The sequence below is a fragment of the Papio anubis genome, chromosome 4, assembly GCF_008728515.1.
Source record: "Papio anubis isolate 15944 chromosome 4, Panubis1.0, whole genome shotgun sequence".
NCBI lineage: Eukaryota > Metazoa > Chordata > Mammalia > Primates > Cercopithecidae > Papio > Papio anubis.
The window spans coordinates 104,075,214-104,102,017 of NC_044979.1; the positions used below are offsets into that span (position 1 = coordinate 104,075,214).

The window sequence follows — 26,804 nt, forward strand, 5'->3', positions numbered from 1 at the left end:
TGTCTCAAGGGTTTTAAGGGACACAGTCCTGTTCACTCTTAAATACTGGAGACTCCCAGTATTTTGGTGAGGTTTTTTTTTTTTTTTTTTTTGGAATTGCAACTTATGCTTATAGGAGAAGCCTCAAAAAATAGTCTAAACTGTGGAAAAGCAGGAAAAAAATATAATCTCACCATCCAGAAATAACAATTGTTATCATTTATTTATTTCCGTATTTTCCCATGTAAAAGTGTTTACAGGATTGATATTTTACTACTCATATTGGATTATTTATATTTTTTCCTACTTAAACATTAGGGCGTAACATCTCTGTTATTTGGACGTATTATCCTTAATAGATGCATAAGATTCTGTTGTAAGAGTGTACCAAAGTTCATTTGGTCATTTCTGACCATATCTTTGGGCAGTTAGGTTGTACCTTGGGTTTTAGCTTTGAATGTGAATAAAGGCAAGAAGCTAAAACCAAAGAGCCTTGTGTAGTAAAGGAATAAGGACTGGAGGGAGACCCTTGGGAGGACATTCCCAAGGCCCCTCAGATCTGAGTGTTAACCCAACCTGGGTTTGGCCTCCCAAGGAATCCCAGTAAACTTCTCCGTAACTCTTTTGCATTCTGCATTCATATAGGGGAAAACAACAACAAATCAGTGGGTAGCAGAAATTCTGAGACAGCAGTAGCAGCTGCATTTCTGATAAGTCCTCTAACAAGAGCCTGCATGCTCATGCTGAAGCTTTTGACTGTTCTTGCTCAATGAGAGTGGTTTAGCGAGGAATCATAGTAATGCAGAAGTTTGCTGATAATACTTTATAACTAAATCATGTCTAGGCATGATTGCCTCAGGGTCAATGAATTTATATATATTATATATTTATATATAATTTAATATACTCTATATAATATAATTTATATATAATATAATTTATATTATATATTTATAATATATTATATATAATATACTTTATATATAATATATATTTGTATATAATATAATTTATATATTACATATTTGAATATAATTTATATATTATATAATTTATATTATATATTTATATATAATATAATTTATGTATGTTAGAAATAAAAATATAATAATTTTAATATAAATAAATATATGTTTATGTTATATATATGTAACGTAATACGCAATGGAGTCTCCTTAGCAAAGAAATGGAGACTTGTTTATCAGATCATTTAATACAGTGGTTCCCAACCTTTTTGGCGCAGGCACCTGTTTCATGGAAGACCATTTTTCCATGGACCAGGGTTGGGGGATGGTTTGGGGATGATTCAAATGCATTACATTTATTTCACACTTTATTTCTATTATTATTATATTGTCATGTGTAATATAATTATCTAACTCGCCATAATGTGGAATCACTGAGAGCCCTGAGCTTGTTTTCTTGTAAGTAGATGGTCCTATCTAGGGGTGATGGGAGACAGTGACAGATCATCAGACTTTAGATTCTCATAGAGTGCACACTTAGATGACTCGCATGTGCAGTTCACAGTAGGGGTTGTACTTCATGAGAATCTAATGCTGCAGCTGATCTGACAGAAGGCAGAGCTCAGGCAGTAATGTGAGTGATGGGGAGCAGCTGTAAATACAGATGAAGCTTCGTTCATTTGCCCTCTTCTCACCTCCTGCTGTGTGGCTCAGTTCCTTACAAGCTACAGACCAGTAGGAGTTCGTGGCCCAGGGTTGGGCACCCTTGATTTAACACATTGTAACGGGAGTGCTGATAGACTGAATTCTCCGTATTTTGAATGGTATCTGCATTCAGAGGTACTACCTTTTGCAGTTTTTAAAGCTGCTCACCAGGCTGTGTGGTCAGGCCTCTTGAGGAGGTGCACACAGCTTGTACCTAACATAGTGCAGTGGGTGCCAGGCAGAACGGGTGCAGGGCGTGGCTCTATTGGCAAGCATATGGGAAGGTGAAATCTAGTATTGTTAGTGGATGACCAATAGTGAGAGCTTACTAGATGCTGCAAGTTACCCTTGAATGTTGTTTCCTGTTTGTTCTTCCTTTTACCTGAGGGAATGTGTATAAACAGTGTTTCTCAAAATGTAATGGATCACAGAAGCAGCAGTTAGAATGCAGATTCCTGGGGCTTGCCAGGTCAGCAAAATGATCATCCTCTTCATCAAAACAGCAGCAGGTAGTACTCCTGGTGGTACTTACTTAGAGGCAGGCACTGAATCCTCACAAGGTCAGCCCCATTTTATAGATGGAAAAATGGTGACACTGAGAGCCTTAGTGACTTTCCCAATGTCACAGAGCTAGTAAGTGACAGAGATGGGAGACAGACCCAGGTGGTCTCACCATTAGGCTTGCAGGCCTGCTGTATCAGCAGCACCCAGCCTGGGCCCCTGACTGTAGTATTTTTAAGTTTCCACTGAGACCCTTATGCAGACAGGCTTGAGGACCACAGCTACCGGACAAACAACGGAAAAAAAAAAGAGAGGATCGGCTTTCCTAATGGAGAAATGAGAACCACATCCCACAGCTTTTAGAGGCTGATAGTCATTACCTGTCCTGGTCAACATTCTTGAGAAAAATCAAGCTTAAGACCATGTAGGCATGAAAAATCTCTTTACCTTTTGTAGTGGGAGACCATGTTTTCTCTTTGACCCTTTGCTCTTTTCCCATTTTGAAAATCACTAGAATGATTAAAAAAGAAATAAAGGAAAACAGCAGATAATGACCAAGAAAACATCACTCTGATGTTGAAGTGCTGGGGAATGCTTATCGGAAGTCTTTCCCAGTTCTTTGATTGTGTAAGTAAATGGGAGTGGGGGGACTTGAACCCCAAGAACTGGCTCACGTCCTCCCACGATTTGTTGGAACTTTCTTTTCTTTTTCCCTTCTGACTTCTCTCTCATTCTCCTTTCCTTCCTCGGCACAATTATGTTTAGTTCTAAATTTAATTAAACACTACATTAATATATTATTGTACTAAAAAAGTTAAACAAGAAAGGAGAAAGAAGTTCTTCTTGAGCCTGTGAAACCCACTCTGCTCAGAAATAACAACTGTTATCAATTTATTGTGTGTTTTCCGGACCTTTTTCAGTTTATTACGTGTATATGTAATTTTGTCTGTGTACTCTTAGTTTTACATAACTGGAAAGAAATGGTCTTTTGCAGTTTGCTTTGGCCAGGAAAAAAAAAAAAACCCAAACAAAAGAACAAAAAACCCCAAAATCAACAGCAATGTGACTTAGGAACTTTCCCAGGCCAGTTCATGCTTTTTCAATTCTTGTATGGATTTCATAGTATAGATACAGAGTAATTCATCAACACCTCCCTATTGATAGCCATTTAGATTTTGAGTTTTTGCAAAGCTGCAGGGAACCAGCTTGTCATTCCTGTCAGGCCCATGTGTGTCTGTTCCTTAAGGACAGAGACCTAGAAATCGCAGGGTTGAGAGAAAAGGTGTGCATGTGTCAAACTATGATGGACATTTTTACTAAACGGCTCCAAAAAAGACAAGGCTATTCTCTTTCCCTCTTCCCTGAGAGTTTTTAAGCCCTTTCTCCATAAAAGATGATAGACTTTAGGAAGGAAAGCTGGCATCACACGTGGCAAAATTTAGACCTGTTTGGATATCCTTGCCTTCCCTGATTTCCATTCCGTCTAGCGAATTCCCCCACTTCAGACCGCACATTCACACTCCTGACCCAGTTCTCTCCTGCTCTGGATTTCCCCATATTACTGGGGATATGTTCCTCTCCCTTTTGGTGGTTTGGTGAGAAGTGGTATCAAGCTCTGTTTAAAGAGCCTAACTGAGTGCCATCAATTGCTGTTGTGTTTTCTACAATAAAGTGTAGAAAGCACTGACAGTTGTCAATAAGTTAACACTTAAATGGTAGTGTTATCGCAGAATTTGGTCCAGTATTGCAGAACTTCAGTGATAGAATGGACTAAATTTAGAATATAGGCCAGATGAAAAATGTGGGGAATGTTTTACTGGCCTCTTATTTTGAAGAATGATTTTTTTCTTCTATTTTTATTTATTTTTAAATTAATTAATTATTATTATTTTTGAGACAGGTCTCTCTCTGTCACCCAGGCTGGAGTGCAGTAGTGTGATCTCGGCTCCCTGCAACCTGTGTCTCCTGGGTCCAAGTGATTCTCATGCCTCAGTCTCCCAAGTAGCTGGGATTACAGGTGTGTGCCACAATGCCTGGCATTTTTTTTTTTTTTGTATTTTTAGTAGAGATGAGGTTTCACTGTGTTGGCCAGGCTCATTTCCAACTCCTGGCCTCAAGTGATCCTCCTGCATTGGCCTCCCAAAGTGCTGGGATTACAGGTATGAGCCACAGTGCCCAGCCTAAGAATGATTTTCTCAATGAGAAATATTATTGTTATCATTTTTGTCATCCTAATCATAAAACATATTCTGCATTAGAAACCTTTGAAATAGCTCAGAAATTATTATTATTTTTGTTAGTTTTGAAACTTCTAATACAGAGAAAGTATGAGAGAAGAAGGCATGTTATCATCTCATTTTTTTCTTGGTTAGTCTCTTAAGAAATTTGGTTTATTTAAAATTCCTCAAATTACTCTATAGTTAAGGTTCTATTTATAGTTTATTCTATGTGTACTTTATCTGTGTGAGCTACTTCTGTAATTAATGTGCATAGTTATTTATAATTATGTGGAATGCCATTTTATTCCTTTAAATAATTACAGAAGTTTATATGTATTGTAAGTTGGTCTTTACTACTATACCTATTCTTGATGGGTCTTCACGGGTAGTTCCTATTCTTTAAGGCCAGGATGCCGATCAGAATACAGCTCCTCGGCCGGGCGCGGTGGCTCACGCCTGTAATCCCAGCACTTTGGGAGGCCGAGGCGGGCGGATCACAAGGTCAGGAAATCGAGACCATCCTGGCTAAAACGGTGAAACCCCGTCTCTACTAAAAATACAAAAAAAAACTAGCCAGGCGTGGTGGCGGCGCCTATAGTCCCAGCTACTCGGGAGGCTGAGGCAGGAGAATGGTGGGGACCCGGGAGGCGGAGCTTGCAGTGAGCCGAGATCGCGCCACTGCACTCCAGCCTGGGCGACAGAGCCAGACTCCGTCTCAAAAAAAAAAAAAAAGAATACAGCTCCTCAGAGATGACATTGTTCCTGCAGGAAAACATAATTTTATATGTTGATCACCTTCTAGTGTGATGGAAAGTGTTACTGTTTTTATTCTTTTTTTTTTTTTTTTTGAGATGGAGTCTCGCTCTGTCGCCCAGGCTGGAGTGCAGCGGCGCGATCTCGGCTCACTGCAAGCTCCACCTCCTGGGTTCATGCCATTCTCCTGCCTCAGCCTCCCGAGTAGCTGGACTACAGGCGCCAGCCAACACGCCCCAGCTTATTTTTTGTATTTTTAGTAGAGACGGGGTTTCACCACATTAGCCAGGATGGTCCTGATCTCCTGACTGCCTGCCTCGGCCTCCCAAAGTGCTGGGATTACAGGCGTGAGCCACTGCACCCGGCGGTTTTTTTTTTTTTTTTTTTTTTTTTTTTGAGACAGAATCCCACTCTGTCACCTAGGTTGGAGTGCAGTGGTGCAATCTTGGCTCACTGCAACCTTCGACTCCTGGGTTCAAGTGATTCTCTTGCCTCAGCCTCCCAAACAGCTGGGATTATAGGTGCCCGCCACCAAGCAGGCTAATTTTTTTTGTATTTTTAGTAGAGACAGGGTTTCGCCATGTTGGCCAGGCTAGTCTTGAACTCCTGATCTTAGGTGATCCACCCACCTCGGCTTCCCAAAATGCTGGGAGCCACCGTGCCTGACCAGTGTTACTGCTTTTGTCTACCAAGAGCTCTCATCCTGAGGCTCATGAAAACTGTGGCAGCCATCTGCCTGTCCATGTAGTATTGTTGAAGTGCTGCAGATTGTGAGGTGTAATTATCTGGTTGATTTTAAGACCTTTACCTCCATCTGTTATCTTCATGGAAGTACCAGAAGGACTTATGTTCCCCATTGCTGGATACCAAGTTAGTTGGTTTATGCTTACCACTAAGTCATCACAACAGTGATATGATTTCTATCTTATTTTATAGGAAAATGAGGGCCTGGAGAAGTTCAGTCATTCATTTGCCAAGGCATTAGTTACCCAGGATCAAGCAGAGGGTGACCATATCCTCAAGGAGCTTGCTTCATTAAGGGGACACAGAGAAGTACCATCTGGTTGAAAAGTTCTCTAGGGAAAGCATGCCTGAGTGCAGAGGGAAGGCGTTTTAGTCCATTCCCACATTGCTATAAGGAAATAGCCAAGACTGGGTATCTTATAAGAAAAGAGGTTTAGTTGACAACATGGCTAGGGAGGCCTCAGGAAACTTACAATCATGGCAGAAAGCACCTCTTCACAGGGCAGTAGGAGAGAGAATGAGAGCCAGCAGGGGAAATGCCAGACACTTATAAAAACCATCAGGTCTTGTGAGAACTTACTATCATGAGAACAGCATGGGGGAAACCGCCCCCATGATTTAATTACGTCCCACTGGGTCCCTCCCATGACATATGAGGATTATGGGCATTACAATTCAAGATAAGATTTGGATAGGAACACAGCCAAACCATATCAGAAGGGAAGGAGGATAGCTAGCAGGCACGGAATCAGGGATGTGCCTGGGAAGGCTTTCCAGAAAAGCAATGTGTTTATATGAACAAGTGAAAGGTAATCACATTCAAAAAGGGCTGCTCTGCAGAAGGCTCCCAGGTGAAGGTTCTGGCACACACAAAGGCAAGACATAGGTCTTAGTCATTGCCTGCCACTCGAAATCACCTGGGGAACTTGTTAAGGTACCAGTTTCTAGGCTTCCTTGAATTAAACAAATCTGATTTAAAACAAATCTGTGATAAGTTTTTGTTTGTTTGTTGATTGTTTGAGGAGGAGTAGAGGGGTCACACAAAAATATATCAGAATCCTATCATGACTTTTACTTATTTTCCTCTGGAAAAAATGCTGATTTTAAAAAGGCAATGGTAGGAGAGAACATCTGCTTAAGGATAGAAATGTGAAAAGTCATAGTTCAAACGCACACTTAGAAAGGTTTTGTGTGTGCATGCATTTGTGTTCCTGTTTTCTTTAATTGCATTGCTCATATATTCCATTCATTCATTAATTAAACAATTATTTATGAATCCACGGGCCAGGTATTTATAGAATAGTGCTGCTTACCAAATTGTCCTTAGCTTTTATGAAGCCAGAATATTCTTTAAAACAAAAAAGTAAGTAAATTATAACTGATTTCTCTCAGGCAAGTATTTCAGTGTGCTTTTGAGATTATTTTTATGCTAATAATAGTTATGCATTTTTATCCAAATAGCCTAACAACTGGGCAGAAGATTAATCTAATTTGAAAAAACTCGATATTGTTTGATGAAAACAAATGAGATCATCGGGAGTCAAACAGATGGTTTTGGCAGCTTTTCTGTATTTACTTGGACTGAAAATCACCCTTTAATGTGGGGTTCTTTCATGAACAATAATGTGCTTGTTATCTGAATATATATTTGTTATTAGTAGATCATAAATGAATAAGGTGTGTTTCAGGCATTTATAGGTCAAATTCCATCTTCTTTCTTCGTATAGAGCTTGAAATATTAATTGTCCACAAGAGTTTGATGAAGGATTGAAAAAAAAGTCTTTCATTTGTCAAGGGGGGTTTATTTTCCATAACCTTTTCTTGTCTTTGATTTTTCTGTGTTTTGTCTTGTTTTTCTATGGGTTATGATCCCACAGGTTGCATTTTTTAATAGTTTAACTTTTATATTTGATTTTAAAAATCCTATGATGTCTCATGAAAAGAAAAAGGCAAAATATAAATATTTGCACATTGATTTCCAAAATGAGGTCAACTGCCCTAGGTTCTGATAAATAAGAATTAAAGAGCAAAACATGCATTGTGAAATTTAAGAGAATTGAGCTCATTTCTATAGACCAATACTGACCAATGTAAAGGGGGACTATGAATAATGGTAATAGATCAAGCATTATTAATTATAGATTGCCTTTTATATAGTACAAGGTCATGAATAAGGGACCTCTTCTCAGTGCTGCTTCAAGAATGACCTGGAAGATGATCATGCCTTTCAGAATATTGCTATGTGATTGTTTTGGAGGGAACCAGCTACTAACCATATATAGAAATAAACATTTAAAAAAACTCTTATATGAAAATAATCACACTTTCTGTGTTGACAGAGTGAGTTGTTTTATTGTTGAAATGTTTTAAGATGGAAACATTGAGTTAGCCATGTGCCAATCTGGTTGCTTACTTTTAACCAAACTTATTTTGGCAATCATAACCATGCATTGTCTGCTGCCCAAACAAAAGAGTAGTTCTTTCCTCAACCTCTGCTTTCCTTTCTTTTGGACATGGCCAAATTCTCTGGTAGTTATTATATCGAATCAACCTGGATACTCTTTGCCCCAGGTTTTGCCTCCCAAATAAGAAATGAGTTGCCTTTCCCTGAAAGGTCTGTCAATTATGTAAACTATACTGTGAAAGAGGTTTAGAGAATACTTTGGAAGAGAAGACAATGCTCCAATCTTAGGCTTTCATAGACAGAGGTGTATTCAGCCCTGAGGTGGTGGTGATTACTCTTCTGATTTAGCAGACGGGAAAACTTACATGATGACAGAGATTGTACAATTGCTCAGAGGCAGAGGGGGTCTTCTGACTCCCACTGTCCCATTCTTCTTGCTTGGCATATAATATGGTTTGGCTCTGTGTCCCCACCCAAATCTTATGTTGAATTATGATCTTCAGTGTTGGAGGAGGCACCTGGTGGGAGGTGACTGGATCATGAAGGTGGGTTTCCCGCTTATTGTTCTCATGATAGTGAGTGAGTTCTCACGAGATCTGGTTGTTTAAAAGTGTATGGCACTTCTTCCTTTGCTCTGTCTCCTATTGGCCATGTGAAGATGGTGCCTGCTTCCCCTTTGCCTTCCGCCATGATTGTAAGTTTCCTAAGACCTTCCCAGCCATGCCTTCTCTACAGCCAGAGGAACTGTAAGCGAATTAAAACTCTTTTCTTTATAAACTACCCAGTCTTAGGTGTTTCTTTATAATGATGTGGGAATGGACTAATAAAGTATCATACTGCCTGTGAGATAAGCAGGAAAGAGGAGAGATGAGTTGTGATGGCTCTAGAGATAAATATGAGAGAGAGAGAGAGAGAGAGAGGGAGACAGTGAGAGAGAGAGAGAAAGAAATGAACTCGGCAGTTCTTCACCCGGGCACAGCCCCTTTCTCCCTCCAGGACTGATTATAGTCTGGGTGGACCAACAATTTCAAAGAAAGTATGTGGGCAGAGAGGCTTTTGGAGGTGACTGACAACATGTAGCTTAGGAACCAGTGGCTTTTCTTACTAATTGTCCTTTATCTGGGAACCCTCAACTTAATTATTTTTTCCCTCACTAGTACTCATGACTGCTTATTACTGCAGCAGTGTTCCAGTGAGACAATTGAGATGAGCTTTGCTCTTGTGTGTGTATGTGTGTGCTTGGCTGCATACAATATCTTAAATAGGTCATGCAATTACACACTTAAAAACACCCAAAAATATCTATAGTAAAAGTAAGTTTCCCTCCCACTCTTGACCCCAGCGACTTTGTCCTGGAGACAGTCTTTGTACCAGGTGCTTGGGGATCCTTCCAGAGCCAGCCTCTGCATACTCTCTCTCTGCATGCATGTTTCATTTCTTTGTGTGTGTGTGTGCATGTGTGTGTGTGTTTCATTTCTAACAAAATAGAAGTCTCTAGCTTTACTCTTAGCTAATTTAATGCTGAGACTCTAAAATGTCACTTAAAACATCTTTGGAGATTGCATTCCCTCCCCACTATTGAGTTACTCACTTCCAGTGTCACATTTTTTCCATGATATTACACTTAAGAGAATTTCTTACGTGCTTCTTGATGAAAGTTGTTAGATTCTGGAATGCCTGCATAGATAAATTAACCTATGAAGTTTAAATAATTTTATCCACCTGGCCCCAGAAATTTGAGTGGAGGTTGTTAATATGTTTTTCAAGACAAGAAAGAAACAAGACAAAAAAACAAGAGGGATTTCTTTCCCCTGCTCTTTTTCTCTAACCAAAAAAAGATGTATAAAATGTTACAATTCATATATTGGTTACCCATAATATAAACCAGGTTATTCTGGCATTTCAATAAAAATGACCCTATTTGTTTAAAAGGACCTTGTTAACATTAAAATCATACTTCACAAAAAGCTGTTTTTGTTGTTAAAATTAGTAAGGAAACTTGAAACAGAAATCAGCTTTCCTTGTCAAATTTGTCTCAACCCTTTTATTCCTGGGCTTTGTCTTTTAGATTTTGTAGACTTTTGGAAGGCAGTTTGAGGGGCGAGTTTGTGGTTGCCTTTAAGTTAGAAGATTAGATTTCTAAGGCTTGCTGTGGACTTCTGGCGCATCCGTTTTCACTTTCTAAAGTGGGCCAAGTTGTGAATGTTCCTGGCCCTGGTGGAGTAGGGTGGTAGTTCTGGTCTCCCTGATGTCTCATATGCAAAGTGCCTGACAGCCATATCAGAATGGGGGTAGTCTCAGAGGCTCCCAGCCTCCTAGAGCTTCCTTCTGCTGCTGATGGCCGGCGTACTAATTTTCTATTGATGGACAACAAGCTATGACAAACTTAACGGCCTAAAGTAGCATCATTTATTAACCCACAGTTTCTGTGGGTTGGGGTTCTGGGCACAGCTTAGCTGGGTCTCAAAAGCCTGCAATTAAGATGTCATCCAGGGCTGGTCTCATCTGAGGCTCAGGGTCCTCTTTTAAGCTCATGTGGCTGTCGGCAGAATTAAGTTCCTTGCAGCTGCAGAGTGGCTTCCTTCTTCAAAGCCAGCAAGAGAGGACCTTTATGACTTGTAGGCCCTTTCTAAGGCTCACTTAGTAGGTTAGGCCCACTCGGGATAATAACTCAAGTTACACCGGCACAATTTCTGGTCACAATCTAATCATGGGAGTGACATCCATCACATTCACAGGTTTTTGCCCACACTCCAGGGAAGGATTGCACAAAGTAGATGTATCAGGGGTTGGATACATCTTAGAATTCTACCAACCATAGCCAGAGTGGCTTTGGGACACATGGTAAGTAGAAGCATCTATCAAGAATGATACAGCTAGAAGATAGCTTGCCCATCAGTGCACACAGTACAAGCTAGCAAACGCTTGCTTGCTTTTGGCCATTCCTTCTCCTCCTCTGGTTAGGTGGCCATCAAGCCTTGTAAGGTCTGGGTCTTGCTCTCCCCGTCTCCCCGTCTTCTTCGGCACTTCTCCTGGTAGGAATTTTTTTTTTTTTTTTTTGAGATGGATTCTCTCCCTGCTGCCCAGCCTGGAGTGCAATGGTAGGATCTCGGCTCACTGCAACCTCTGCCTTCCAGGTTCAGTGGATTTTCCTGCCTCAGCCTTCTGAGTAGCTGGGACTACAGGCATGCACCACCACGCCAAGCTAATTTTTGTGTTTTTAGTAGAGATGGGTTTTCACCATGTTGGCCAGGCTGGTCTTGAACTCCTGACCTCCAGTGATCCACCCGCCTTGGCCTCCTACAGTGCTGGGATAATAGGTGTGAGCCACTGCACCTGGCCAGAAGGTTTTCTTCTATTTCTTTCAATGTTTTGTACTTACTTCCTGCCGTGGAATTTTGAACATACTCTAACCTTTGCTTGGAGTGCTTTTCTGCCCTATGTTATAGAGTTGACTTTGATCCATTTTTTAGATTTCACTTTGGACATTCCTTCCCGGCATGCATGGGTGCTTGCTGTACAATTAAATATCTTTTCTTCTTAACACTAACCTCAATTGTGATTCAGCATTTTGATTTTCTGGAGCTCCTGCTAAACTGGAAGTTTTGGGAGGGTAGGGATGATAGTATTTTCAGCTCTGATCACTGTGCCTGGTACAGACTGGCTGCCCCCTGAATATATGTTGGATGAAAGGGAGTAAGAGAAAGATGGGAAAAATGGAACTAAGTTTCAAGCTTCCTAGTTCAGCGTGTGTCTCATGATGTCATGAGCATATTTCGCGTAGTACTGTTGACTCACATTAAATGGTTGCAACTGTTCCTGGCCATGGTGGAGGAGGGTGGTAGTTGAAGTTGAGTGAGAGTGATAGGGAGAGAATGAGAACGGATAAATAGGGATTTGAAAAATGACTGAATGTCTACCGACGAGTTCCAGGTCCTTGATATTTTATTGTTCCCTCTTTGAATTCCATAGAGGTTTAAAAAGATAATTAAAACCACCACAGTTTAAGTACATTTTCATATGGTAGTGGCTGTAGTATAGTATAGTACTAATAAACTTACTGATCACCTAAATGTAATTTTTAGTAGATCTTTGTTTTGTGCAAAGCCACCAGTAATATTATGCAATTTGGACTTCGAATTTCCAAGGTACCATAATTTTGATGTGATTATCTGCTTTCTTTTATAACATCATATAAAATGAACCTTTAATGTAGCTTTGGGTTTTCTGCAGCTGTTCTTAAAATGATTCTGCGACTGCTTATAGCGTACCTGCCATGAGGAGTAAATTGCTCAGCACTTTAAGATGGTTTTTTCCCTCCCCCTGTCTTATAGTATATTTCACTGTGAGAATAAAATCACAGTGATGCTTATCGTCTCAAAATGTTTTGGAACCAAAACATTCTTATCTCCTCTGAGGCTTCTAATGACATTGTTTCATGGAGGGCCATAAAGCTGAGAGAATAAAGTGAGGTGTTCTAGGTAGAAACTTGGGGTGCATCATCAGAAACCCCGGGAAAGGAATGATTTGACACTGAAGGCCCTGCAGTCTGTCTAGGTTCCCTTTTATTTGCTGCTTAAATTTGGCAACTCTGAAACTGAAAGTATGTCCGTATATGTGACATGCATCTATTGAGGAAGATGCATGAGTGTGCAGGCATCTGATTGTTATTTTAAAAGTGATCATGATGCTGAATGGTAAATGTTCCTACTGGACTTCAATCAGAGAATGCTCTTTAGTTTCTTCAGAAGTTGATTCCTTTTTTTTTTCTTTTTAGAATTAAATGTTTTAGATTTGTTTTGGAGAGGAACCTCATCTTAGAGCTAATGTGTATTGGCTTAGAAATCTGTCTGCTAGAGAGATTGATGTTTAACAAGACTAATATGATAATGAAGGTAAACAATGTGCATTGGTATGTTCATGAACTTGAGTGCCTCCTTCTCCCCATATGAGCTTATTTATGCCAGAGCCAGCTAATTATGTTTCTAGTAGGTTGGTGGTTGGAGGGCTGAAGATGTTTATCTGCAGACATGCTTGGGCATTGACTGGCTGATGCTGAACACATGAGCCAGTCCTCTGACAGTCCGAGAGTGTCCAGGCATCCTCCAAACCTGCACTGTGAGTTTTTAATATATCGGGTTCCGGGGGATGTGGCATGACCACCTTGATGAGACTGTGAATGCAGAAGCAAGGCAAACATCTTCAGACCTCGAGAGGCAAGGCCACACAGAGGAGCTGAGGGCAAAAGCCCAGCCCGGTTAATATTTTCAGACATCTAGACAGGGAACTTCTAAGCCTTACAGCCTGAGGATTGTATAATAGTCATGAAGACCCTCAGTTATTTGAAGAATGAAGTGAAAAGAAGACAGGACTTGGAATTAGATGGGGAATCAACTCTTGACTCTGCCACTTCTAGTTACTTGACCTTGGCCAAGACGTTTCTTCCAGAACCTTTGTTTTCCCCTCTGTATCATGCAGGGGCTGGACTAGATTAGTGGGTCCTGAACCTGCTTGTGTCTCGGAATTGCCAGGACTGCTTGTAAAATACTCAGAGCCTGAGCCCCACTCCAGACCAAATGAATCATAATCCCCAACGAGTGAGGCCCAGGCAACTGTGTTCTTTTTTGTGGCAAGACACACATAGCATAAAATTTACCATTTTGATCATTTTAAAATATACAATTTGATGGCATTAAGTACATTCACATTGTTGAGCAACCATTACCACTATCTATTTCTAGAACTTTGTCATCATCTCAAACTGAAACTCTGTACCCATTAAACAACATCTCCTCTTTCTCTCCTCCCCTCAGCCCTTGGTAGCCTGCATTTCACTTTCTGTCTTTATGAATTTGCCTATTTTAGGTACCGCATATAAGTGCAGTCAGACAATATTTGTCCTTTTGTGCCTGGCTTCTGTCACTTAGCGTAATGTCTTCAAGGTTTATCCATGTTGTAGCAGGTATTAGAATTTTATTCCTTAAAAGACTAGTAATAGCCCATTGTATGAATATACTGCATTTTGTTTATCCACTTATTTGTTGATAGACATTTATATAGATTCCACTGGGCATCTATATTCTGAATTAGCCCCCTAGGTGGTTCTGATGTTCAGCAGGCTTGGGAGCCCCTGGAATGAATGTTCTCCTGGTTAAACGATGTGTTGTATATACCAAGTTTAGGAGAAGGAGAGCCAGACATAATGCCATAAACTGAAAATATGTGACTGTCAGTATGCTTAAATATTTCTATGTAGGTATATGGAATTAACAGCATGACCTCTAATGCTAATAAAATACCCTAAACTCTACCCAAAAGTTCATGGTCTTCTGTTAGGAAGATAAAAGGTTTCACAGAGCCACTGGCACCTAATGTTAAAATATATAGTGCTATAAACCGTGATGTGCTGATGTGCTTGTCTTCCCCACACTGTTTTTCTTGATATCACCTTAGTTGCCAGGAATTGACCACGGTGGGAATATTCATACCTTGGAAATCAGAATGCGTTTCAAAGTCAGGGCTTTTTCCTCTTAGAGAGCTGGCTGTTAAATATGGGAAGCACACCACTGATTACAAGCCAGGTGTTTGATATTTCTCTTCTTTTTAACAAGAGTTTCTAATGAAAGAAATATAATTTAAAAGTATAAGCCTTTGTTGATAAACTAAAATTCAGAAATCAATGGTTGCTCTGAGATTCAGGGAGTGCGGAAGATTCCAGTACAGCTCCCATGAGTGCCTGCTTTAGCTCCAGCTTGGAGGAGGTGTGGGCTTATGGTGTGGAGCTTTCTCCTCATTCCTCTCCTGGTGTGATCACATGGGTCAGTAGCTGCTTTTCTTGACAGATATTTGGCAGTCTCTTCCACAGCTCCTGCCCATAGGTTAAGGCCTTTATCAATTTTTTTTTTTTTTTTTTGAGATGGAGTTTCACTCTTGTTGCCCAGGCTGGAGTACAATGGCGTGATCTTGGCTCTCCGCAACCTCTGCCTGCTGGGTTCAAGCGATTCTCCTGCCTCAGCCTCCCCCCAGTAACTGAGATTACAGGCGCCTGCTACCACACCAGGATAATTTTGTATTTTTAGTAGAGATGGGGTTTCTCCATGTTGGTCAGGCTGGTCTCGAACTCTCGACCTCAGGTGATTCGCCCGCCTCAGCCTCCCAAAGTGCTGGGATTACAGGCGTGAGCCACCGTGCCTGGCCAAGGCCTTTATCAGTTTTGTCCTGTTTTTAGAATGGGTGAATTTTTCTCTTTAATGCGCGTATCTACCCATGGTTCAAATGTAACAAAGAACCCCTCTGATGTCATGGCATGAAATCAGAGGCAGCCACACAGACTTCCAGAAGACTCTGTACAGTGTTGCACTGTTGAATCAGGTGTCTCTTCTGCTGGCTGCATGGTTCTAAAATCATCCCAAACAAATGAGTCTCAGCTCCGACTCTCCAGCAAACAGCCCAGGTGAAAGAGGTGGTAGATAAGAAGAAAAAGATGGGTACAGGAACGTGTGTTTTCACAGGCCCCCTAGGAATGCCCTTAGTCCTTGGACTACTCGTGGAAAAACGCTTCCCAAAAGTGTACTTGGCAAACATAAGCAGGCTTCATTCCACAGTTAACGAGGCTTCTCAATGAGGCATAGATCAAGCCTGATATTTCCATATAAGCAATTTTTAAAATGGTCTAAAAAGCACCTAGCAGGGGTATTTTGTAGACATAGACAAGCTTATTCTAAAATTTGCATGAAAAGGCAAAGGACCTAGAATAACTGAAACAACCTTGAAACACAAGAATACAGTGAGAGGAATCAGTCTACCCAATTTCAACGTGTGTAGTACAGCTACAGTAATAAAGACGACATGGAATGGACAGAGGGATGGACACACAGATCAGTGGAATCGAATGAAGAACCCGGACTGAGACAGAAATATATCCACCTGATTTTTAACAAAATGCCAAAGCGATCTGATGGAAGAAGGCTAGCTTTCTAAACCCATGGCGCTGGAGCAGTGAGCTGTTCATAAACAAACAAAACAAACAAAAAAACACACAAAAAACAAACACCTCACCTAAACTTTATACATCATATGACTAGATCAAAATTAATCACAAACTTAAATGTGAAATGGAAAACTGTAAAACTCGTAGAAAACATATGTAGGAGAATATTTGCGACTTAGAGCTAGGCGGAGTTTTCAGACTTGACACCAAAAGCACTGTTCATAAAAACGAAAAACTGATAGATTTATCTCATCAATATAGCAACCATTTGTTCTATGGAAGCTTTGTGAGGACAACAAAAAATCTAATTAGAAATGGGCAAAAGATATGAAGAGACATTTCATCAGAGTATATACAGGTGGCAATGAAGTGCATAAAAAGATGTTTAACATCATTAGCTATCAGGAAAATGCAGTTAAAGCTACATATAAAATATTAACTCACTTATCAATATTGCTAAAAATATAAACATCAAACCCTTGGACAACATGGGTTTGAACTCTGTGAGTCCACTCACACACAGATCTTTTTCAATAAAAGTTACACCCAAGTGTCCCTGCCTCTCCTGTCTCTCCTTCCACCTCCTCCACCTCCTCCACTTTTTCCACCTCTGCCAACCCTGAGACAGCAAGAACAACCCCTCGCCTTCCTCCACCTACGTTAATGTGATGAGGATGAAGACATGTATGATTATCCACTTGTACTTAATGAATAGTAAATATGTTTTCTCTTCCTTATGACTTTCTCAATAACATTTTCTTTTCTCTAGCTTACTTTATTGTAAGAATACAGTGTATAATACACATAACATACAAAATACATATTAATCAACTATGTTATTGGTAAGGCTTCTGGTCAGCAGTAGTCTCTTAGTAGTTACATTTTTGGGGAATCAAAAGTTATATTGAATTTTTGACTTCAAGAAGGTTGGTCAAGGGTCAGTTGTAGAGTGATAACACCAAATGCTAGTGAAGATGTGGAAAATCTCTCATACACTGCTGGTGAAAATGTCAAATGATTGTTCGGCCACCCTGGAAGTCAGTATGACAGTTTCTTAAAGAACTAGACATACGCTGACCACATGACCCAGTAATTGCACTCTTGAGTATTTATGCCAGTGAAACAACGAACAAATGTTCATCACAGCATTATTTGTAAGAGGTAAAAAACTGGAAACAACCCAGATGCCCTTCAATGGGTGAGTGGTTAAACTAGCTGTGGTATATCCATACCAAGGAATGGTATGGATACAAAGGAACAAACAATTGATACATGCAACAAGTTGGATGGAGCTCAGAAGAATTATTCGGAGAGAAAAGAGTCAACCTCAAAAGGCTACATACTAGATGATTCCTTTAATATTCTTGAATAACAAAATTATAGAAATGGAGAGCTAACTAGTGGTTGCCAGGGGTTAGAGACAGAGGCAAGAAGCAGACTGAGTGTTGTTATAAACGAATAGCTTGAGGGAGTCTTGTTGTGATAAAACAATTCTGTATGTACGTGGTTACAAGAATATACACGTAATAAAACTGCACAGAAACCCACACCCAGACAGACACAAATGAGTGCGTGTAAAACTGGGAAAAATCTGAATAAGCTTTGTGGATTGCACAATTGTCAATTTCCTTGTTTTGCTGCTGTCCTGTAGTTATACAAGATGTTAACACTGGAGGAGGTTGGGCAAAGGGTGCATAGAACCTCCCTGCATATTTGTTTGCACTTTTCTATGAATCTGTATTTCAGAATTAAAAATAAAAGATAAAGAGTGATGGTGGAGTATTTTTGACAACTTTTCCTGATGAACCCTGAACACCCTATTTAATCAGCCAGAGAGTTTACATTAAGTAATATGCTTTCCAAAGTATAAAAATCATGCAGGATAATGCATTAGTGACACAGATGGTGTTTCATATGTGTGTTGTAGATAACGCATTTATTCTTTACACTGTCACGGATGTCTTTGAAATTACTTTGAGGAAACTGAGGGTTCCATTCTTGACTTTTTGTCTATAGCCACTGTAATTTTTCTTATGAGGTTGTTGGCTGTTTGTTGTCTTTAAAGAAATCTTAGTTTCTTAGGCTGCTACTATGCACCCCAAACTAGAAACATGTTCCTATTATGAAATGCATTAAGGGAGAAAAGTCCTTGCTGCAACTTTTTTTTACATCACCCAACATTCTTGCATTTGCTGTCTTCTTAGCATAAACACTTCTAAATATGGGAGTGCCTGTTGCTCAGGGCTGAATCCCATTGCAAAACATGTTCCTATTATGAAAAATGTATGAATTCACCGTTAGATGTTTGAAGTTGATGCTTTGAGCCCTCATTATTTGTTGCTTTCTAATGTTGAAAGGCCCAAGGCTTAGCATAGTTGGTAGCCAAATGTAAATACATTTAGAACAGAGTTCAAACTAAGTCCTCAAAATCAGCTCTTACCACTCCAGCCGCAAAATCTGCATTTAACCTTCAATACTGGCTTTCTACCACCACTGGAACATCCTTTTAAAGTATCATTGATAGGAAGCATGCCATCTTCCCCAGGGACAACACTTTTACTACTGAAGCTACCACTTTCTGAACTCCTCCTTTGTGTCTAGCACAACCCAAATAGTGAATGGAACATGGCCTTTAGAGGAAGGCAGAAGAGTGGCCATTTGTTCCCAAAGTAATTGTGCTTTTCTGAAGCTTGGTTCCCTTATTTCCAAATATCGGGGGTAAAATGTTATCTGTTGTGGAGTTAGATGTGCTCCCTTTGCACTACGAGGTCCTTATTATCTGTTCTATAGTGCTAGTATGGTTTGTCTCTGTGTCCCCACCCAAATCTCACTTTGAAATGTGATAATCCCCATGTATCAAGGGTGGGGCCAGGTGGAGATAATTGAATCATGGGGGCAATTTCCCTCATACTGTTCTTCATGGTAGTGAATAAGTCTCACAAGATATGCTGGTTTTATAAAGGGGAGTTCCTCTGGACATGCTGTCTCTCCTGCCACCATGTGAGAAGTCCTTTTGCTCTTCCTTCATCTTCCACCCTAGTTGTGAGGCCTCCCCAGCCCTATGGAACTGTGAGTCCATTAAACTTCTTTTCTTTACACTTTACCCAGTCTCGTGTATGTCTTTATTAGCAGAGTGAGAACAGACTAATACAAGTGCTTTTATGAGAGTGAAATTAAGTCCTTTATGTGAAAACTCCAAGTTCAATGCCTCACCTATAATAATTATGCAATTATTTAAATTTTCTTTCTTTTTTTTTCCCCTTTTCCTGTTGGAAGATTATTTGTATAATATTTTTCAAATTGTTTTTGGTACCTCATCTTTGGAAGCGGCCTTCAGTGACGTTTTCCTGCCTTATAATCTCACAGGACTGTCTCTCCTGGTGTAATACTATTTTCCTTCTTTCTCCATTTTTGTTCAGCATGAGCTCAACTTAGTTCTTCCTTCTTTTCCTGTTGAGAGGCAATGAGGGCTGACTGCTTGACAGTGGGGTGCTGAGGGCGGGATGGTTTTTTCAATGGGATTCAGCCCTAAGCAATAGGCACTCCCATCTTTAGAAGTGTTTATGCTGAGAAGAGAGCAAACACAAGAATGGTGGGTGATGTATAAAAAGTTGCGGCAAGGATTTTTCTCCCTTAATGCATTGCATATTCCCTTTATTGTATTAATTACATTAAAAATTCAAAAGTATATTTTATTGACTAGAATCCCAATTTATTTGTGGTTCATAGAATGTATTGTATTACCTTACGGTCAATGGCAGATACTGTATCTATTATGATACTATAAAGTTATGTGACTGAGCCACAATTTCATCACTTTACAGTCTCCAGTAAACACAAATATTAGAAATCCAAGCAAGTCATGTGGAAGTTTTTTTTTCTTCCTTTATACTGGTGAAGTGAGTTGAATTTGCAAGTGATTCACTGTACTTATCTGAAATTTCTGCGTATTTGGGGTTTATTCATTAAATCATCAAAAATTAAGTGAAATAGCTTTCTATCTTTTTTTTCGATTGCCAATTATTTCATTTCAATCACATATTGAATTCCTAATTGGAAGCGAAACTAAAAAAGCAATGAAAAAAATGTTTGTGGTGAGGGAGCACACACTACTATTTAAGAACTCAGTTCATGGGCCTGATTCTTTCTCTTGAGACTGAGGAAATGGTTTGGCTATAAAATTCCCATTAGCCAAAAATAAGCTCAATTGCCTCCAGGATTCATGGTAGGTACAGCCTCGAAGAGTAATAAAAGCCTGTTTTAAATGAAGTCTTAAGGACACTGTTTAAGCCCCAGAATGGATAGTCAGATTTTATGTTTATCCCTTTTGATTATACTTCCATATGTTTCTGGAGAACAGTGTCTGAAAAGTGGTTCATTAAAAAAAATTGTATTGGGCTGGGGTAATTTGGGGCTTATTGACCAAGTCCAGGGGAGCAGGGGTGCCCTATCAGGTGGCCTGGAAGCAGCAAAGCATGGCAGACCTGTCTGCTCTGTTTCCTTGTGCCATGTGGCATGAAATGACTTCAAAGACTCCCAGTTTGGTTTAATTTAAATAAATATGACTGTTTGTGTGCTTATTAAGAAAAGAGTCAAGAATAAACCAGTAGTTGGGCAACCAAAGTAGGTTTTTGAAAGGAAAAGGCACTCTACTGAAAGTTAACTTATCTGAATAGCTCCAAGAAAGCTTTCCTGTTTCTGGAAGAGGAGTTGAATGGGCCCACATACCCAAGAGAAAACAGGAGGTCCAGTGAATGTCACCTTTTCCATGTTCTATTTCTGTGGTTTGTAGGAATAGCTGTATGTTGGTGCCTACTATTTATTACCAATGAAATTAAACATTTTTCAAGTCCTTCCCATAAACAAAGGGACTTGGAATTCACATTGTGCCTGGAGAAAGAACACAGGAGCATACCCTGAGTGGGGAAGTTTCATGGAAGGCTTCCCAGAGACTATGATCTTAAGCTGAGTCTTGAAAAAGGATGAATTAGGCAAGGAAGGAAAGCTTGGATGACCTAGGTTTCCTTGTGGGACAATGGAGGTGGAGAAAATGGATGAGATCCAGGCTTTTCAATAAGGGACCAGCATGTGCAAAATCTTAGGTTGAGATCTTCTGGCCATGTTTTGGAGAATTCTAAGTAGAGCTTCTCTGCAATGGAGGGGGTACAAGTTTGGGAGCAGCAGAAGAGAGGATGAAGAGGTGAGTTGAGGCCAGGCCTGGGATCTCTTTGATGTTTAGTAAAGGTCCATGGTTTTCAATCCTGGCTACATGTTAGATTCCTCTTCCACTTCCTACCTTTGGAAACATTGATCCAATTTGTCTAGAATAAAAGGGCTAGGGGTGGGTGTGCCTGGTTTATACCTCAGCCAAGCTGTGCACCATTGGTCATTGTGAATGATATGAGCAGGCCAGAAAGAGCACACAGTGACAGCTGTGTAGGAGAATGGCTTAAGAAAGGTCCCTACCACAAGCAGAAGAAACAGTCAGTGAGCCTGTTGCAATAGTCCAGGCAGGCGAGAAATAACCAGCAGCTAAGCTGAGGCTGGAGTAGAGAGGCTGGAGAAGTAACTGGGAGAGAGCATCTAGAAGGTGTGGGAGGGCATTGAAGAAGGAAAGCCCAGTCAGCCCTCCACAAAGAGGCTCCAGACAATAACGACTGAGTGTCTTTTTCTTGGGCCCTTAGAAGGCAGCTATAGCACAAAAGAGTAAAGTTTTAGCAGAGGGATGGTTGGGTCGGAAGCCAGATAGCCTTAGCTGAGGAACTTGAACGTGCATTATTCAGAAGCTTGCGAATTCACTGTGAAGGTAACCCCAGGCAATGACATGGAGTTCTAGGGATGAAGGGAAAGAACTGGAAAGGTAGGTTGGGGGCATGTTGTGAAGGCTTTGGGTAGCAGGGCGTAAGTTATTCATAATGGTAAGATCCAGTTCTTTGCCATTTGACTGATTTTAATGTGAAAAATGAGAGGATTAAGACTAAATGGGAGAAACTAGGCACAGCTAAGGCTCATTAGAAGGCCAATGCCATTTTTTTATGGTCCCGATGATTTTTAACAGCTATTTTAACAACAGAATGATGAAAATGTGTGGTATTCTTTCTCCCTGGGGATAATGTGGCCACTGAAAAAGGTCACAACTAATAGGAAAAATGAGTTTTATTGCTTAACTGTGGATTCAATTAATTTGTGCTCTTCCTGTTTTCGTTGCCCCGTTTTCTCAGTTGACTAGTTGACTACGCCAAGCTTCTCCACAAGAATAGGAATGTTAGGACAAATACTCTGGAGTTCTTTCCCACCCTGAAAAGAAAGCCAAAATATATACAAAAGAAAAGCGTAGCTGATTTAGGCTCATTGTTGTATTATTTTAGATGTAAGGAACAACCATTGAGCTTTGAGTGATGGTTTAAATCAGGGTTTTTCATCCTTGGCACAATCGAAATTTTGAGCTGGTTAATCCTTGGTGCGCATTGTCGGATGTTTAGCATCATCCCTGGCCTCTACCCATTAGATACCTATAGCACTCCATATCTTCCAGCTGTGATAACCCGAGATGTCTCCTACTGTTGCCCAAAGTCCCCTGGGTAGGGGTTAGGGTGAAAGGCAAAGTCGCTCTCACTTGAGAACTGCTGGTTTAAAGATATCGTAGTGATTTTATCAGAAAATTACCACACCTCCTGCTGCAGTACTGATGGTTTTATTGAAGCTTATAAAATCTCAGATGCTTTTTGTCACTAGAAGAAAACTCATGAATGTTTATAAATCCCTTGTAGGGAGTTTCTTTTAAATATTTAAAGAAAAAAAAAGCTACTTTACTGGTTGCTGCATATTTACCTGACCAGTCATCTAATTATTCCAGTCACTTACTCTTATATTTAATTACTAGATCTGCTATGATTTAATTTTATATGGACAAATGCTGGTTTTATTCCTGGGCCATGAAATCCTCAAAGCAAAGGTTATTATGCTGAATTGGAAAATGCTAAAATAATACTAGCAATTTAGACCTGGTTGTAAAAATGTAATTTTCACACGGCACCTGGATTCTAGTGTTAGTTTCAAATCTAATTTCTTCTAATTTGGAGTAAGCCCTTTAGCCTTTTTGTGCAAATTTTCTCATCTGTAAAAAGAAGGAGATAAACTATAATATCTGTAAGTTTGCTTCTATTCTAAACATCAACACTTGAATATATTTATATTATTTCATTGAGTTGTTCCTCCTGCTCCCATAATATACCTCTCAATGCAATTAAACCCAGAATGTGTCCCAGAATGTGGTCCATGGTGCTGGTCTACAATAAGATGAGTACAGAAATGGACAGTAAACAGGGATGTTTAATATAATTTGGTAGTGTATTCTGTACCTATTACATGTAATAATATGAGTTAGGCTTATATTTTGTCTCTTTGAAATTCAGTTTTTTTCTGGTAGATCACTTTTATTATATTTTATCAAAGTATCAGTCCACACTGGATTAAAAAACAAAAACAAAGGTAGGGTGCGGTGGCTCACTACCAGCACTTTGGGAAGCAGAGGCGGGTGGATCACTTGAGGTCAGGAGTTCGAGACCAGCCTGGCCAATATGGGGAAACCCCGTCTCTACTAAAAATACAAAAATTAGCCGGGCGTGGTGGCAGGCACCTGTAATCCCAGCTACTCAGGAGGCTGAGGCCGGAGAATCACTTGAACCTGAGAGGCGGAGGTTACAGTGAGCCGAGATCATGCCATTGCACTCTAGCCTGGGAGAGAAGAGCAAAACTCTGTCTCAAAACAAAAACCAAAAAGCAAACAAACAAAAACAAAAACAAATCTGGTCTCTCACTAGAGGGAGTTTGAGAAGCAATGCCTGGATGTATGATGGAAAATTTTGTCTGCATCTCTTTCTACCATGGCCAATAAGAGATAGTATATTCCATCTCTCTGTAATTTAAATAAAAATAGGGCAAGATACTGTCTGTTTACCCTATTAGTAGCATAAAGTTGGTGGCAAATAGAATTAATTGTAAAGAAATTTATCTAACAGAAAATAAGAAGTCATTTATTTTTGGAGTACATATAATGTTTTCTTTGATTGTATGTGTAACTGAGTCTTCATTTAGCTCAAGCTACTTTCATGAATTAAAATAACATGTTTATCTTAGAACATAAACCCAAAGAGCAATGAGAATGTCCTTTCTTTAATTATCTTTTTTTTCTGAGAGTCCTTACATATGAAATCTACTCTAATGCTTGATGTACTGAAGTCTCCATAAGTAGTTGATGGTAGTGAGGGTAGGTGAAGAAGGAAAAGGTGTGGATTACATTTACCAAAGAGATTTTCAGAGATGTTTTGGAGTCTATTCAGTCACTCAGATTCATCCATCATTTGAGAAGATCTGTTATATGGACTCAGATGTGATAGAATGACATGTAAACAAGGTTGGTTAAGCAATGGAGCACTTCACAAAGTGACCTTCGTCCGATTTTCCAGTATTATTGTCCAATATTTCTTTATGTGGTAAAATATGGTGGAGGAACAAGGCTTCCCACTGACAGTTATTTGAAGCAGAAAACACTGTTGGTTTCCTTGCACTGTGGACCATTTATTCCAATACCTTTTATCCCATAAAGAGTGGAATAATTCAGACGGCCTGGTGCTCCTCCTGGGAGCCCTTTGCACATGACCTGGCATTGTTTGGGAACAGTCTCTTAACCCTGGCCCACATGGATTTTATAGTACACTTCCTCCTCTAAAACAAAAAAGGCAAGATCTTTGCCTGCACTATTAGCAGCAAAAAGTTACCCTTTCTTTCAGTTTTTTAATTCAGATGATGAAAATATATAACATATTTGGAAACTCCACTGGCAGACTTGGCAGGCGTTTCATATTTACTTGGACTTAACATGAATTGGCTTTGGTTCTCTGATTTCCCCGCCTCCATCTCTCGGAGCAAGTTATTTATTATCTGAATGAGTCTGTGTTAGTGGATCAGACATGCACATGGCACGTCTCTTGTAAGTGCGTTTGTTCAGTAAGATTTATGCTAGACCAAATTGTTTTATATTGGTTTTCATTGTTGAAAATTTACTGTATTCATTCTCGGTTTGGCCTAAGTATTTGTAGTGTGCTAGGGGTTCCTGTGGTTGAACATTTTATCTCTGTAACACTTCATGCAAAGGAAATTAAAAAATATATAGTGAAAGCATTTCCCTAATGTGTTTCCAATCAGCTGTGTACTTTAGTAATTTGATTTGTAGGAACTAGAAGGCAGAGTATTAATGAGCCCTTTTCAATCATTCATAATTCTTTGGGAATTCAGATCATAGTTCCAAGTTTATGAAAACATCTATTGAGTTTTTTCTAAGTCCTTTGTTATTCTGCTTGAATGTATTAAGAGGCATTTTTTTTTTTAACCACAGCATTGTCTAAAAGTTCTCATGGAAGGAGTGAGTCTCTTCTCTGCGTCTTGGACAAGATAAACGTGATGTGAATTGAGGTTGATTAGCTTGCCAGAAATCAGTCATTGAAACAGAGAGCCAGGCCCTTTTATTTCTGCATTATCACATGTGTGTGTTCCTGCTTCTGTACTTTTTGTATTAAGCAATCCAGACTATGTATTAGTAAATCTCTTTGCCTAATGGGCTTCTAAGGATACAGTGACTATAGGCATTGCCAGGTGCATCTTCCTAGATTGTGTAACCCACAGTGTGGAGGGGTATTTGTACAAAATGATTCAAGACCTAGGCTGTGATTTCCACACTATTGTTTCTTTGGCCCTTTTCCATAGAGACTCAAGCTAACTGGCTTATTTGTTCTTTTGAGGATCTCTGGCCTTTGACTTCTCTTTTTGCCAATGAATAAACATGTGATAATCCATACTTGGGTAGTTTCAGATTTGCTTAATCTAATTTACTACCTAAAAGTAATATAAAAAATAAATATGAAATTATAGTTCTTAGAAATGGAGGTAAGAGTTGAACGTTTTATCTGGTGAAGACAGTAGCTCATCAACAATCTTGGATGGGTATAGAATTTTGCGTTCAATTCCTGTATTTTAATTTTCTGCTTTTATTTTCTATCATATTTTAAGCTTCACTCTTGATCTTGAGTTAAGTTAATCTCATGTAAGATCCCTTTTCATAGTGGTGTTTTTAGTTCTGTTACTCCTCATACATCATTAGGCATAAGTCAAGTCATAAGGTTATACATTTTGGCCATGAGAGTTCATCAATCTATGGCTTTGCACTTAATGATATAATCCAGGACGTTAATCTTTTCAGTAGTCAATGAATTAATGTAAGTGAATGTCAAGTGGATACTTAGAAGGCTTAGTTGTGTTTTGGGAAAAAGTAGCCAAAGAGCATGGTGGTTCCTGTGATCGCTAATTTGGGCTTAGAGAACACAACTTATTTTGCTCCAAACAGTAAAGGAAACCCATATCCATTCTTGGCCTTTCTTCCTGCTTCTGTGTCTCCTGTCTAGGTTGCACCTATGAAGGAAATACCTATAACAGCTCCTTCAAATGGCAGAACCCGGCTGAGCCTTGTGTTCTACGCCAGTGCCAGG

At 39.7% G+C, this 26,804-nt stretch overlaps 1 protein-coding gene across 3 annotated transcripts in view; it reads left to right on the plus strand.

Moving 5' to 3' along the window:
- Positions 1-26,804, plus strand: part of BMPER (BMP binding endothelial regulator) — a 243,831-nt gene that overhangs the window by 35,124 nt on the left and 181,903 nt on the right. For all 3 annotated transcript variants that reach the window (XM_009203122.2, XM_009203124.2, XM_009203123.3), the window contains exon 4: positions 26,721-26,803. In XM_009203122.2, coding sequence (XP_009201386.1) covers positions 26,721-26,803 — 83 coding nt within the window. The remainder of the gene's footprint in view (positions 1-26,720; position 26,804) is intronic.